This window comes from Rhinolophus hipposideros (genome assembly GCF_964194185.1).
Source record: "Rhinolophus hipposideros genome assembly, chromosome: 8".
Classification (NCBI taxonomy): Eukaryota; Metazoa; Chordata; class Mammalia; order Chiroptera; family Rhinolophidae; genus Rhinolophus; species Rhinolophus hipposideros.
The window spans coordinates 46,905,676-46,922,094 of record NC_138054.1 but is presented as its reverse complement, the minus strand read 5'-3'; the positions used below and the strand labels follow the sequence as shown (position 1 = coordinate 46,922,094).

The following is a 16,419-nucleotide window of genomic DNA, read 5'->3' as shown; positions in this document are numbered from 1 at the left end:
CTCATTTTTGATTTCTGAGTTTATTCTGTGATCCAAATACTTAGGTCAGAAACAGTGATCAAATAAATGGACTTTTCAAAGTAGTTATCAGAAGTAACAATAAAACTACAAAAATACTTGAAGGAAACTTACAATGGTTTGAAAACAAAACTTTGTCTGTAGTATACACTTGTGGAATAGTTTTTCTTGTTTTGTTTGTTTGTTGTTGTGTGCCTTATTTTTCTTTTCCCGCCCATTATCTGAACATGGGAATATTTAAGGACTCTGTTGTCATGTGTGTCAGTGTGAGGTTCTGCCTCCACCATGGATATCAAAAGTGGACAGGTATTCCTCCTTCATCCCTGGCGCAGTTTGTGTTGCTGGTAGAATTAATTCGCTTGGGCCATGTCAAATTCCCAGCCTAGAGCATCTGATTTGCTGAGTTTAAATCTAGCTACACCCAGATTGCCTTTCAATAAATTGCTTCTCGGGGATATGGATTTAGGAATTAATTTCCTTTTTGATGTTCCTTTTCCATTTTTCTGCCTTTGCTAGAACTCCTATTATTCATATGTTATTTCTTATACGTCAGCCCTCCAATTTCCTTTTTTTTTTTTTCATAAATTTATTTATTTATTAGTTTCAGGTGTACAAAACAAGGCAATACCCAGACGTTCATCATCCATATCCCTCACACTGTGAACCCCCCTCCCCCCATCCACCATCCCTCCCACCCAAGGGTCATAGTTTTTATAAGTCAATGTGATTTTTCTCCTCCTCCTCCTCCTCCTCCTCCTCCTCCTCCTCCTTCTCCTCCTCCTCCTTCTTCTTCTTCTTCTATTTTTTTCCCTTTCTTTTGTTGTGGAGGAAGAACCATGTTAATCCCCCTAATTCACTTCAGAAAAAAAGGAGTTTGAAAAGGAGATTTTAGGGGAAAGCAAAAAGAAGATGCCTTTTTGCACCTCAGTCTAATCAAGCTGCCTCTAAAGTATTCTCCATTTTGTTTTGACATGTTCATCAGCCTATGAAGTTCACCCTAAGTATGGTGACAGGTGATGGGAAAGTCTATCAGAAATGTATGTTTTGAAATGATAAGTACAAATATTGACATTGAATCTGCTTTTTGTTTTCCTTATTTGAAGCTTCATTTTGCATTCTCTAATTTTGAAAGGATGGGAACACCCACCATGCTTACCAAAAAAAAAATAATAAGATTTTGCTAATGTATCTTCTTCCGTATCATTTATATCACTGGTGCTCACATTTGTCTGGCAAGACCCTCCAGTGCCTTCCCTTCTGTACCTGTGGGTTCATTTTAGGCATTTTCCTGAGGGTATCATGAATTAAGTTGGTGCAAAAGTAACTGCAGTTTTTGCAATTATTTTTAACCTTTTAAACTGCAATTACTTTTGCACCAACCTAATACTATTTGTTTTTCATTTGCTTTGAAAGAGGATACCAAGTTTAAGTTATTTAATCTAGTAAGAGACAGAAAGGAAAGGCATTTGTCTTTATTAGTCAGTCATCAGTGCTGTCTTTTCAATAGAGTATCTTCCATGCTTGCTGTATGTATGTGAATCCCTCTGTGCTGTAAAGTTAGAGCATCCACGCTGATCAAGGAGAGGGCTGTACTGCGCACAAAACCGATGTTATGTGTCCTTAGGTGTGCCCTCTGTTCCTTCCTCCACCAAAAAAGGAAAAGTATTCAATACTCAAATAAGTTTAGGGAACATTGTGTTAAAACAAAATCCGCAGATTTCTTTACCATAGGACTTTTGAGAGCCTTTGTTTTGCTAATAATAACAACTATAGATTCTTGACTTGGCACCATGCTGAGTGCTTTATGTACATTCCTTTATCCTCACAACAACCTGTGTGGTAGATGCTCTTATTTCCCCCATTTTACAGATGGGAAAACTGAGGCTCAGAGACGTCCAGTAATTTGCCCAACTTTACAGAGCTACAGGTGATAGACTTGGGTCTGTCTAATCCTAAACTGTATTCTTAACCATTGTTATCTCCAGGCACTCTTGTAAGATTTAGTTACAAAATCTCCAAACTTGATGACTGACACCCACCTATACTGCACTGTGTCAACAAGATCACCGAAGTTTTCCGAAAACCTACTCCTCATTGCTACTCTCTATACTTCTAGAAGTTTAGAGCACCCACCTCCATCCCCTGTTGCTTCTTTAGGTCTTTTTTGGGATATAAGCTCTTTATTTTTCTGTAAAGATAATACGGAAAGGGCCTCTTGGTAAAGCCTTCACTTCAGACCTCAAACCCAAAGAAGCGGGCTGTACATTGTCAAAGAGGGGCGTGTTTCCTCTGTCTTCCACAAGGAGGCTCTCTTTCCTGAGCCCGGCTCAGTCTTTTGAAAGGACTTTTCAAGGAATAATGCCCTCTTTAGAGAGTTGGGCTGCGAAGCTCTCCTGGTGAAAGCGAAGGGCAGGACAGCTTTGTTATTCATCTGTGTTTCTTCCATCACCTTCCACAAAGCTCTGGGAGATGTCTGTTTAATTGAATTAACCGCTGATCTAATGAGTAGAGAGAGGAGCTTTGGCTTTCTTTCTAGAATCTTGGGGAGTTCTGTTGTTTTTGTGTTTAGCTTCCTTGCCCTTATTTGAAAGTACTTTAAAATGTTACCAGTAAAGACTATTGATTCTTAATAATTGAGCTGGAAAAAAGAAAATACTTTGCTGGTATTAAAGGATTGAATTTCTAAGTGGAAGATTGAACTGGGCCAATGAAGCTCATGAATAAATAAAACTTTGCACCATTAACTTCTTAATTAAGTCCCAGTTTATTTGCTGTTTAATGTTTTATTGATGGAATATACACAGACTGGCAGAAATGTAAATTTAGGATTACAACAATAGGATATGTCCTCATGTTTTAAAGATTAGCAATGCTTCTCACTCCCTGCTTTTTCTAACCCTTGCCTGATGAGACTTTCTGTACTTCTCCAACTCTATTAAATTGGATACCATTATGCTCACTTTTAAAATTTCATTCACAGCAAAGTGAGTGTCACCCACCAACTTTAGACAGTACTTACAGCTTTGTAAATCAAAAGAGTTACCTGATATTCAAACATAGTTGGAAGTTAAGAATTTGCTCCAAGAACTTTAATTTCCTCATGGAAAAGTTAAAAATACCTAGTTTAGCCAAAACATTGCTTTACTGGAAGGCAGACTCTGATTCTTGGCAAAGGCTATCTCTTCTCATGTGTGGGTTGTGTGACAAGAGGTGGGAAGGAAAAAGAATTTTATTGGCCTGCAGCAAGTTTGGAAGCCAGGGAAAGAGAGGTGTTAGTAAAGGTAGAATGTTTGGTACAACATTTTCCAACTTGGAATATTAGAATAATCTTAAAAGATGTTAGACACGGATATACACACACGCATACACATCCATAAATGAGTGAGCTTGAGTTACCTGAGATTGAATTAACAAAACACATTTCCTAACTACAAATCTTTTTAGAGCGACAATGTTCAATATGGGAGCCATTAGCCTCATGTGGCTATTTTAATCTTAATTATAACTAATTAAAGTTAAAAATCACTTCTTTAGAGGCAGTAGCCATAATTCAAGTGCTTACAGGCCACATGTGTCTATCTCATTCTAGGACATTTTCATCACTGCAGAAAGCTCTATTGGACAGTACCGTTTTAGGGCTTAAAATGTGCTGGCCACCAAAAAAGAAATATAGGATCTGTAAACATTCCCACACATATTTAATACTTTCTTCAAAGAAATGGTGAAATTGTGTTCTAAGAAACACAATTGGGAAAGGCTGCTTAGTTCCTTACATGTTTTGAAGTGCATATATTTTATTTCACTTGAAATACACATTGTGGTGTATTAGCGCCATTTTACAGATAGGACACAGAAGCTCAAAGATGGAACTTGGCCGTGGTCACAAAGCTAATAAGCAGCAGAGCCAGAATCTGAGCTCAGATCTGTTGGGTTCCATTTACCACTTCTCCCCAGCGGCCCCCACTGTTCACCCCCATCCACACACCAACAAAAAGAGAGATGAAAGTTGAAGCTACAGTTACGCTGTGTCAGGGGTTACCAAAGAAACTATGATGAAACTTCAGGGTGAGAGCAGCCTATGGATTGAGCACATGTTAATGATTGCCAATTTTTTTTGAACTCATGTGACTCAAATAATGTATGTGTGATTTTTAAAGTTAAGTCTTAATTGGTGATGTTATCCAATTATTTTCCAGCATTGCTCTTGGAAATAAACACTGCTTGAAGGGAAAATGAAAGTACGATTAAACATCAAAGAGTGATAGAGATGTACAAATAATAACCTTCGACTCTCCTATAATACGAAACAATTGTGTAATCACACGAAAGCATGTGAAGCCTTACTTTTGTCATGAAATGTCCCCTCAGGCCCTGAATATCCTCTGCTGAACCTCAGCGTTTTGTCAAGTAGGTTTTGGTTCTTAAACACTCCTTTAGTGTCTTCCAACTGCACAACAAATCAATTAAGTCAATTCAGTAAGGAAAAAAATGAGTTAAATCAGGTGTCCATAAAGGAAAAGGAAAACAGTCAACTAGACACTTTTTCTTTGTTTTTAGTTCTAACTGTATCAAAAGACACATCTTAACCATCAGCATCAAATTCTATTGATTGACTTTCATTTTCGTAGCATATTATAGTTCAGTAAAACACTTTCATAAGCATTTTCCATTTTGATTGTTACAAGTACCTTGTAAGGTAGAAACAAGGCTCATTTTTTAAAACAGGAAACTGATAAGAGGTTGGCAGGGCCAGAACCCAGATCATCTGACTTTTCATCCAGTTTTTTCAGTATTCCACACTGCCTTGATGATAGATAACCTATTACTACTTTCCTAAGCACTGCTGACACTGGTTTTTAAAATTTCCCCTCTGGAACATGTAGGAAAAGGATAAGCAGCGGACCTTTACCTGAGATTGATTCAGAAGACTATTTCTTGGAAATAGACCCATGGATACACATTTTGAACTACTCCTATGGCATGATTTACCAATGAACTACAATCCCCCAAAAAGCCCCAGGAAACTTCCTGATAAAGACTTTGTTGTTTGAAAGCTTATTTCCAATCTCTGTGCTGTCATTTTTGTTTACTGAACACATCTTGGGTGTGAATCTATTGACTTGAAATAAAACTTTGTTGTGGGACCTGTCAAAACATACCCCACTTTTTTTGTTCAAGAGAAGATTTGACAAAAGACTAAGAATATTTATACTGAGAAAGGTATTTGCAAGCTGTCCATGCAAAAATACGACCAAGCTCTACACAAAATGCGGAACTCTACTTAAAACTATAAGTCCACCTTAAACTATGAGACATTGCATTTGAGCTTGGATTTTGCAGTTAAATAGATCATTTGTGCTGTATGACTTTGAGCAAGTTACTGAACATCTCTGAGCTTTAGTTTCCATTGAGATAGTAAGAGCACCTTCCTCTGAAGCTCACTGTGGAGATAAAATAAGATAATGCATGTAAAGTACCTAGCATAGATTCTGGTCCAACAAAATAAAAAGTAAGAATACAGTAAAAAAGTGGTAGTGATAGAGAGGAGGTGGAGGTAGGGATGGAGGTGGCGGTAATAATTAGTAGGGTTTTCCACTAATGAAATTACACTTAGAATAAACAGCAGAGAGAAACACAACATGCTCAAGATTGCAAGATGTTTAAACAAGAGTAGCAAGGTTTAGCCCCACGGACTCTCCTAAGATGAGAGCAGATGCTGAGATGATGGGTTTGCAGCTCTACTTCTTCAAGAATCTGAAAATCTGGAGACAGATGCTGCTCTAGGGTTCTCCAGGGAACACAGTGTTGTGTTGGATGGGTGGGGGAGGGGCAGGTATTTTCCTTGGGCAGGATTTCTTAAAATTTTCTTGGAATGATTTGATACCTGCGCTTCAAACCAAAGTGACAAAACATCTGGAGTAGTTGAAACTTTTCTGAACAAGAACTATTTGGAATGTTAACTTGACTCTCCTAAGGGTTTTGGCCAAGTAATTTACCCATGTATCCGAGACATATAACTGCCAACAGGCAGACCCCTGAGTCTAGAGACCCCACTGGTGTGCTGATTGGTGTGCATGCCAGCCTCTGTGTGTCTTCTGTGTTTCACATGCTTGTCATTGACAGCCAGAAAAGTAAATCCAGGAGGCTCTTTTAAAAATCATCACAAAAATCATCATGGGCAAACTACGTACAACAGATTCCTTCAAAACATAAAATCCTCAAAACTCCATGTGTTCCTGTTATCAAGATTCTAAACACAAAGTATTCATGCAACATCTAATTTACCTTCTTATAGTTTGTCCTTTGCTTAGCAGCAAATGTTTGCTTACATTTACAAAGTCGGCACTCATATTTTGAAGCATAGTAAAAAGGGTAATTCTCTTATACATTTATATATATTTACATATATATATATGATGTGGAGATATCATTCATCTTCCTTCAAGTTCTAACTCCATTTTCATCTTAGACATAAGTAAATTCTGAATATATAAAAAGCAAAAGAATTTATCATAAGTTTGGTAGTCATGTAGTCAAAATGAAAGCTACCCTCCACTCAGCCAAGAGTCTTCAGAACATATTTTCTGTCACAGAGACTAATAAAAGGATTTACCTTTCACTGGGTGTCACATGACAACAAAGACAATGAGCTTCAGCTTTTGCCATCAACCATAGTTCAACCGAGTGACTTTTTTTCTTAATTAAAAAACAAACAAACAAAGAAACAAAAAACACCATGTGCTACAGCATTGAATATACTAACTGCGGAGGTGACAAAAAGTGTCCAGGACTGGCATTGCACTGTGAGGGAATGGGGAAGGGGGGTTTAAGTGATGATTGCGCTTTGGCCACCGTGCTTCCAGCGTTTTTTTTTTTCCCTCAGATACCGTATTTTTTAACACCAGCTTGTTTTTCAGGTGCATCATCCCCTGCTCGGCCTGCTACTCCCTTGGGTCCCAGCAGCAGCACCACCCCACCTCCACCTCCTCCCCGGCCTCCATCTCGGCCAAAGTTACCTCCAGGAAAACCTGGAGTCGGAGATGTGGTATGTTCCCTTCTGCTTTGGCTTGCTCAGAAACTCACGATGAGAATGACAAACAGAAGTCAAAAGCCTTAACACAGACTATCTCAATTTCAGGTCTAAGCCTTAGATCACTTGTACAAATGGCTCTGACAGGTAGCACCCGAAAGACGGTCACTGCAGTATGGGTGTACATTTCAACCCTCCTCAAATCTCTACCATCTTTCAAGCCACGATCTAAAATAGGGACGCTGGGGCCCTCAATTCTGCTACAGGGGGTTTGATGCAAAGTAAGATAGCCACGCTCAATTGTGCTAAATCCTTTAGAAAGGGAGGCATACATATCTTTTCACTATATTGATCTGGTTTTGAAAGACCCCAAGAAAGGGCAAGTCCTGATTTCTGTCCCCAGACTACACAGAGAAGTTATTGGTGGTAGGCACAGTATGTAGATATAAAGGAGAGTGGTGGCCTGATGGATTTGTTCTGGAAGTTTCTTATATCATGTTTTAAGGGTAAGGGGTAGAGAACATTCTGTGTGAAAAATAAAGACTTCTGGCAGAGGTAAATTCTTTTGGCATCCACACACACCAGCGACAAACTGGTGATGTTCATAATATTTAGTTTGGCTAGTACAGCATACTGTTTTGCATGTAAATTGCATTAAATGGGGTTAAGCTCTCACATTATATTAGCTGCTTAGTCCCTGAGGGCATGTGTGTTCGCAGTTCTGAAACTACTGACCGCATCACAGATCTCAGCTTCGCTAACTCGGATATACCTAGTGAGTGTAGCCCATTGTGGTTTATGGTTCCTCTAGCTCCATCCACAAGTTTCTGTATAGATACAATCAATTTCAGTATACAAGTGGTGTCACCTATACTCTCTAAGAACCTGAATTGTTATAGCTGGGGCTGGGAGACATTTAAAATATGGAACAAAAGTGTTATGGCCTGTGTATCTAACTTTCCATGTCTTTTCTTCTCCCCACAGCCCAGACCTTTTAGCCCTCCCATACATTCTTCCAGCCCTCCTCCGATAGCACCCCTAGCCCGGGCTGAAAGCACTTCGTCAATATCGTCTACCAATTCCTTGAGTGCAGCCACCACTCCCACAGTTGGTAAAAATTATCTCCTCTCTTTTCATCTATTTGTGGTTTTGACTGGCTATTTTTATGATCTGGAAACCCCGAGGCCCAATTTCTGGTCAAAATTGTTTTGCTGTGTGTTTTGCTACTATCCTCTGACTCTTCTTTTAAAAGCACCTTCTCAGCAAAGCAGGCAAAGTGCTTTAAAAGCAAATAAACAAATAAAAGAGTATTAACACCTGTGTTTTGCAGGAATTCTATTATGCTATTCCATACAGAGCTATGTATAGAATCAAGGAAGAAATTGTCAAATAAGGTTTTGTGATTTAGATATTATTTCTTATAATCAAAATAGTCTCCTTTGAGGGGGAATGTGTATTTAAATTCCAACCATGTACCACATCAGAAATCACAAAATTTACAACTTGCTTTCTTGAAGCTTTTGTTCCTTCATCACTTTTGGTTGTTCTTATGTTGAGAGGTGGTATACACATTGGCACTGTGGGACTTGAGCAAACTTTCTGACATTTTTTACTAGTGCTTTTCAGTGATATGTGGTCAATTTTCCCCGAGAAATAAGTCATTGCTAGCATTTTCAGTAAATGTCTTTGTGCCTCTTTCCTTATGGTGTGATGAAAGTGAAGAGTTGAGAATGTATGCTCAACTGGATGGTTTTCCCAGGTTTAAATGCCTCATTTTGCCTGGAGCATCTTCCCTCTTCCCACGGCTGGTCTCTCTCTATACCTCTTCACCCGTCTTTCATAGGCTCCTGCCGCCTCTGTCATATTTGCATGGTGTCTCTGATCTGGAGTTTTCCCATTCCATTCCCCCCCCCCAATTGTCTTCCTTTATTATCAGAACTCCCCTCCAAGTCTGCCATATTATAAACCAGCTGGCCATCGTGCATTGCTTCGGATAATCATTAACCAAAGCTAAATAAATTACTGCTACTTACCAAGAGCACGCTACAGAGTTGCCTGTGTGAGAAGTAGAGTTTGATCAAAGCCTAAAGCTCATCTGGAAAAGAACTCCACGTTTTCCAGGGGAATAAGTTAAGGTGTGCCTCTTAGGGTTCCCAAAGAGAAGTTCAGCTACATCACGTACTCGATATTATTAATTAGACCAGCCCCAAAGAATCCTTCAAATTTGGTGAAAATATAGCCAGCTATCCAATTTTATATGATGCTGTAACAGACAGATATTTAACATTATATATGTATAGCCAAGTCGATTCTTTATCTGCATCATCAATTGGGGCAGTTTGGGGCTTTCTATTTTTATACACCTATTAGTTCATTTCTTTTTGGTGTTTTTTTTTTTGATTATGTGTTTGTTTTGTAACATCCCAACTTTATTTTTGAACTCTCTTTAATACTGTTGATTGCTACAGCCATTCCCCCCACTCCTGTGCTGGTTTTTTGTTCTTTGTTTTTCTGAATATCATAAGTCCCACCCACTCCATATGACTTTCCTGGTTTGTCAAAGAGGAAAAGTAAGAAGAATAAACTGACACTCGGAAAGCAATCCTCAAGTGACCTCTAACACATGACTGTCTAACATGTTCTTTCAACTTCCTGAGACTCACAGAGAAAATCGCACACCCGGGGAATTTGAGCTGTGTCCATGTTTTGTATGATGTGTTTTTCTACTCCCTGCCGCAGAAATCTCAAATCCTGGCCAGTGACTCTGATTCTTAACACACCTCGTATGCATTCTTTCAAGATGAATCACAGAAGGTTTATTTTTTTTTAAGAAAACCACCTGAGAGGATAGTCACATTGCTTCACTGATGAGGAGCATTCTGATTTAATCTGTTTGGTTTTGTTCATTTTAATTTGGTTTCCATCTTCTCCCTACATTCCTCACTGTTCTGTTCTTTATTTCCTGCTGCTGGAGGTCACCTGACAGCCACTTCTCACTGAAGTAAATACATTGTCAAATGACTGACTGCCCAGCAGCTTCCGGTGTATTGCTGTTTATCTCTTTTTGGAGAAGATGTGCTTTGGCTGCTTGGTACCAAAGGGCTGACTATTTAATGACTGACTTGAAATGTCAACTTAATGCAGTCAAATGGCTCAGGAAACTAGCAAATTTCATCAACAAAATTCCCTGAAGTTGGTGCCTCAACATTTCTCTCACACCACCATAATATTTTTTGACATTTCCTATGTAACTTGGGCCAAAATTGGGGCAAGTGTGGTGAGAATAAATAAGCAAAGTTTAATGTGATTCAAAGACTAAATTTTTAAGAGCACACTTAGTCTTCCTACATGACAGTTCCTATAAGAAAATGCCCCTCTAAGACTTGGGACATAAACTCTTTCATGAGAGCTGTGATGATAAAGTAGTAAATCTGATGCCACACCTAAAAATAGGACTTTCTGTATATCGTCACACTCGAATGAAGAGCTTATAGGCAACTGTACTTCACCAAACTTAAGACACCCTCAATTGGAAGATTCACTATTGTTTTATATATGACTAAGAAAGGGAGGGGAAAGCTGCCAACTGAGCTAAGATGCAATGTTTTCTTATCACAGTGATTTTCAGACACATCCCAATTTCAGAGAGATTAAAGTGTGAACAAGTACACATTTTACAATTAATGAAATGCAATAAACTCCTTTTGTATTCAATAAAGCTCACTGGAACTTCACTCTATGATTTTTGGGGGGAATCTATTAATATAGGAATATAGAAAGTGTTTCAAGTTATTATATTCTATGAGACAAAATCCTAGACATTTAGAGACAGAGATAAATATGAAATTATCTCTAATTGTAAATATCCATTTTTATTACTTTTTCTTATTTCTATGGGTGGTTATCAGCCTTTTTTTTTAGATGTTTGCAGAATCTTCCTTTCGGACCCTAATGCAAAAAGAGCACCATAAAGACAATTTTTGTTCATTGTTAAATTTACTGTCAATTATATTCCTTCACTGGGAATTATGCATTTCCAATTGCTTTTTTAACAGCCCAGGAATCTGTAATGAATGAAAAGTAATCATTAATGGGCACCAAAGGAAGCATCACATGGACCTTGATGTTTCCTTTAGTGTAGTACTTTGAGCAAAAGTGATTTGTATGCAATACTGGAATGCTAACCATAGCATCTAAAACTTCAAATATTCCCTCCAATCCTTTGTCTCTTAAGGCTGAGAGGTAATTCTGAACTGGATACGCTTTCTTTGAAAAATACCTGCATTAATGTCAATTATTCTGCACAAAAAGAAAGACATTTGGAGGTGGATATACTTGATCCTAATTAAAAATTCCCACATATAATTTCAGTCTTTTGTTTTTTTGGAAAAGCCTATCTCCATTACTGGCTTCCCCCTCCCAGATCAATTTGAGGCAATTTCCGTGGTTCTCTAAGGAAATTTTTTCTTCTGTATTTAATTTGAGTGTTGCCCTTATTTAAATGAAGCACAGAGCTATCCAATAGCTCATTTTTTTAAGTGCTCTGATTTATTTAGGGTATTTTTTTCTAAGCCTTCAATGTCCACAACCACTATAAAATACACACACACACACACACACGCACACACACACACAAGCTATTCAACCCTTATGAACTATTCTTTTGTTAACTTCAGCTCAAAGAACAAACGGCAATATTGGAATCTCCTCATTTTGAGGAGATTGTGAATAGCAAATTAGTTCTTTAAAAGACAGGACTATCCTCCATTATTTCCCACTATTAGGTATAAAAAGGCATCGTTACATTCAGTTACTGCCAATGTAACTGTTTTTCTTCCTAGTTTTTCTAGATTCTATGGAGTGTCCTCCTTAGGGCCAGTTCCATTCGTCCTGTTTCTCTCTCATAGATATTACAGGAGTTGCATTAGTTTGTTCTAGCCACCAAGGAAGCCACATGTATGATAAAAACTGATTGACAGGTGATATCCTAGAACCTTAAGAATTGACAAAGAAATAGTTTCCCTGCCTTACTCCCTAAGTCTAGGAGGCAAGCTAGGAGAATATTTTGCAAGAAACCTTGTTTATGGAATAATTTTACTACCCTCATTCATTTCCTTATCTTCTCTATATTGCAGAAAAGATTCTCCTTTACTGGTCTTTGGATAGATTTTATTCAACTTTCTGTTAAAGTTGCAATAATATTCTTAGGACCTGTGGCATTAGGTACTTTTTTTTTTTAAATCACATAGAGTAAAATTCCAATTACCTGCATTTGTTAGTTGGTGATAAGGGAGACTATGTGTAAAGATCTGGAATGGTTGGAGTCCAGAACCAACTGTTGAGACCAATTTACGAAGACATGTGGCCATAGCTGGATACTATAGACAAAGATGGAATTACAGTAATGCTGTTCAAAATTAACAGTTCATAACTACCAAAGACAGGTGCAAGGCAATTGAATTCGAATTTTGATGAAGATGAAATGGGATACTTCATTCATGGAACTCAGGTGTAGACTGTTGCTTTTTTATAGTCTCATTAAAGGCTTCCTCTTTCCCCATGGTGGGGGGGGGAGGGGAGGTGCATGCTGGGTGATTCTGTTGAGCTGTCAGTGCTGTCAGGAGGTTCTATTGATAGACATATGTCTGGCCACTTGAGAATTGTGTCTGAGTGAACTAGGCTTACACGAGTCCATTATTCATGGCAGAGCCTTTAACAACTCCCTGAAAAGGTGGGGGCGTGATTTCTTCCATGAAACTAACTTCAGCCAAATTCACAGATGCTAACACCTGTCATTTTTAAAATTTTAATTTCTTGTTGGAATCATCATGAAATCAGCACACCACTTTTTTCATATCCTAGTCATAATCCCAGTTTCTTAGGTTTTGTTTCCTTTTTCCATTAAAATCATTCCTGTGTTTCAGTCAGTAAAGTGTGCTGCTTAATTTCATTTGAGATTTGTATCTGTGTTTTTGTTTTCCATTCCTTTATATTTCTTTGGTTCGTAGTGTCAGAAGATGATGTTTTTTATGACAAACTGCCCTCATTTGAAAGGCGCTGTGAAACCCCTGCAGGTATGATGCTAGCCAAGTGACCTCTAGATATCTAGACTTTAAAATCCAAGCCATTATGCCATCTGAATGCTATAAATTTCATGGACATGCTACTCACCTCATGAGTGTCCAGTGCCTCTCAGATACACCCTGTCTGTTGACTGTTCATCGTGGAACTCATGCCATTGAAAATTTTTTAAGTAAACCTATGAAAAAACAGCAGGTTGCATGACAGTTTCTCAGTGAAAAAGTTCGAAAAAGGTGAGCTGCTATTGCTTTGTGAATTCACAAAGGAAAGAATAATTTAACTGCTCAGAATTACATGTCCAGGGACTGTTTTTTAATGAAAGAAAAAAAGAGAGAGCACCATTAGTAATCTTGTTTTCTCTTTGGCACGTAGGTAAAGGGTGTTTTGTGTCTGGATGCCTAAGGTGATTCCAAGGGAGGGGATGGAAGATATATGACATCTTCCAAGAACGTTAAAGTGATGTGCAATGCTATTCTCATTTAAAACCTAAGCTAAGTTTCTGTAACCCATTAACTCCGAGTATCTCTTTTTTGAAAGTATAGAAGGGGATGGCATTGAAGATGAAATGGTTACAGCAATTGCTGAATGACAGTTTGCCCAAACTAGCGCAGTTAAAATATGCTGACGCCCCCTGCATGGCCAGGAAGACTTCCGCTCCATGCGCCCACGCACCGAGAATCAAGCTACCAAACACACGCACATCCCTTTAGGCCTCCATAGCTTTGCTTTGCTTTCTGTTTCCTGGACTAAAATAAATAAACAAATAAATAAAAAAACCCGTAGATTGCCAGCCTTCCCTTTTTCCTGCACGATAATGGCATGCAGTGCCTCTGCCCTCCCCCCATAGTGAGATTAATGACCTGCTCTGTAACTCATACTGTGTCCTTCTCTCTCCCTCTCCTTAACCTTTCCCATCCCGCTTCAACTCCTGGCCATACAGAGAATGAACAGCCTTCCCTCGTTTGGTTTGACAGAGGAAAGTTTTATTTGACTTTTGAAGGTAAGTAGTACATAGCATACCAGATTCTGATTTATACTCCCCTCATCCTTTATCTCCATCTGCATTTCAAAATCCCAGTTCTCTTCAAAAGACCTGGTCTTTCTCTATAAAAATGCTATGGCTACTTAGAAAATATTAAATACTAAAGAAATACCACATGAATTTGGTTTGTATGGGATCTTCAATTTTTCATATTCAAAAATTAAAGCTAATTTGCAGCTAATATTGGTTACTTAATTAACTGTTAAATTGAAAAAAGAAAAACAAACAAACATTTTTTTGGCCAAGGAACTTAACTCTGTCAACCAGGGCTCTTTCCTAATTCTATTGCAAATGCAATGCAACAAATATAAGGACATTTTTGGTTGGAATTGGCATTTAACTGATTTGGATAATTAATATTTCAGATATAACATCCATTATTGTATAAAGTAAATATGCGTATATATTCTTATGACAAGGAATGCTGCATAGGAGATCAGAAAAACGAGGAAAAGAAAAAAGTATTGAAGTAAGCTCTAGTTACATCTGAAATTGCAACTGGAATGACTATAGTAAAATGGACAACTATCACTGGACTTGCCATTTTAAAAGATGAAGGAAAATATACATAAATATAATGTCAGGTATCTAACCTCAGTGTTGGATAACTGGTTATATTTTGCATTAAGGATTAGCATTCTTATTTTTTATATTAAATTCTAAATCATTTTAATAGTCCAATTTGATAAAATGGCCCATTTAAATTAGTGGCAGAAGAAATTTAAGTCCTTTAACTTAATTAATGGGCCATCTTACACGTAAATATTTATTACTCAAGCCCCAACTTTCTTATGATTTTAAATAGCTGAATTTATCCTGGGATCAAAAGTTGGCCAAATAATATTATACTCTAGAACTGAGTCTAAATATTAACCTTGTCTTTGTGTTTCGTGATAACAAAAAGACCTTTCCAAACTTGAATGTGTGTTTTAACACAATTTTAAAAATCGTAATAGTAATACAGATTTTTAAGTAGTTCGTGTGGTGTGGCTTTTTTCTCTCAACAGTGAATTTTCCTTGTGAGATGGTCCTAGACATGGAAGTCCTTAGCTTGGAGTAGTTTGGAGCGCAGCAGAAAATATTGTCTAATTTAAAACTTTCCAAGTACCTGATATCTTGTCCTGGCTCAGGTAGAGGACAGGTATACGGGCAGTTTTCAGGAGAGGGTCCATATTTTCTACATCATATCAGAAGCTTTCCTTGTTTCAGGTCATTAATTTTGTAATAACCAAGATGCAAAGTCCACAGACTTACAATCTTCTATACTTTCTCTTTGAATCAGATGGAATTAAAAAGTGCCCAGGTGTCCTTTTACTGATCAGCACATCTCAAAAGGAGAAGTTGTGATTGAATAGGTTGGTAATCCTGAAGTACAGCAAATATGTGCCTCTGTGAAGGCCCTTTCTTGGCTTCAGTCTGGCCACAGCAAGAGCTGTAATGTGCCCTGTTTTAACCAGGAAATTAAGCTGTCAGTATAACCCTCAGTAACTGTCTGGAGCTCCAAAAAGAAAAAAAAAAGAAACAAAACAAAACACTTTGGCAAGATTTTGTTGTTGCAGTTTGCTTTGGCTTCAGACTATCTATTGGCTTCTTCGCTTATATTTTAGCTTTGTCGTCTCTTTAAACAGAGAGAGATCATGTTTTTTCGAAGATACCAATCTAAAGACAATTTTAGGTTGTTGGTTTGTCTTTAAAAAAAGATATATAAAATCAATCAAATATAACTGTTAATAAATGTGTGGAATAACATAATGTGAACCCCATTTTTTTCGTGTTAGGAAAATATATTTGTTAGTAGATTTCTGGATATCTAAACGTGGTAACTGGCACTCTAATTAGTAAGATCCAAATTCTTTAAGCAGCTCAATTTGGGCCGAGGGGAGTTATGCAAGAATGAGTTGTAATAGACATTATTTGGAATCTCTGGTACTGTTATCTTGGACTTTGCACAAGTCTGGGAAGTACAGATAAGGCTTCCCACGGGACTGTGGGAGTAGTCATATGATGCATGTGTGTCTCTCCTTATATCATCAAGAAATGCTTCTGGAGATAAAAGAACATTAAAATCAATTTCAAGGGACAACTTAGGAGAAGCTAAAAATGACACCTTGCCACCTGAGCAAGAATAGCTTTGTTTTAAGAATAGAGAAGATTTGTTTTCATCATTAATGTACATTAGTCTCAGGTATTTTCAGTTAGTACAACCTGAAAGGAGTTTTTTTTTTTTAATTTTCTGCTGTGATGACAT

The 16,419-nt window shown here is 37.8% G+C and overlaps 1 protein-coding gene across 16 annotated transcripts in view; it reads left to right on the top strand.

Annotated features, from left to right (window-relative positions):
• SGIP1 (SH3GL interacting endocytic adaptor 1) overlaps positions 1–16,419 on the top strand; it is a 192,255-nt gene that overhangs the window by 134,088 nt on the left and 41,748 nt on the right. For 5 of the 16 annotated variants that reach the window (XM_081057282.1, XM_081057285.1, XM_081057287.1 and 2 more), the window contains 3 exons: positions 6,936–7,063; positions 8,033–8,159; positions 14,070–14,129. In XM_081057282.1, coding sequence (XP_080913408.1) covers positions 6,936–7,063; positions 8,033–8,159; positions 14,070–14,129 — 315 coding nt within the window. Of the gene's footprint in view, positions 1–6,935; positions 7,064–8,032; positions 8,160–13,056; positions 13,123–14,069; positions 14,130–16,419 lie in introns of all 16 variants that reach the window. The other 11 variants (XM_081057296.1, XM_081057292.1, XM_081057289.1 and 8 more) reach the window with 3 other exon arrangements.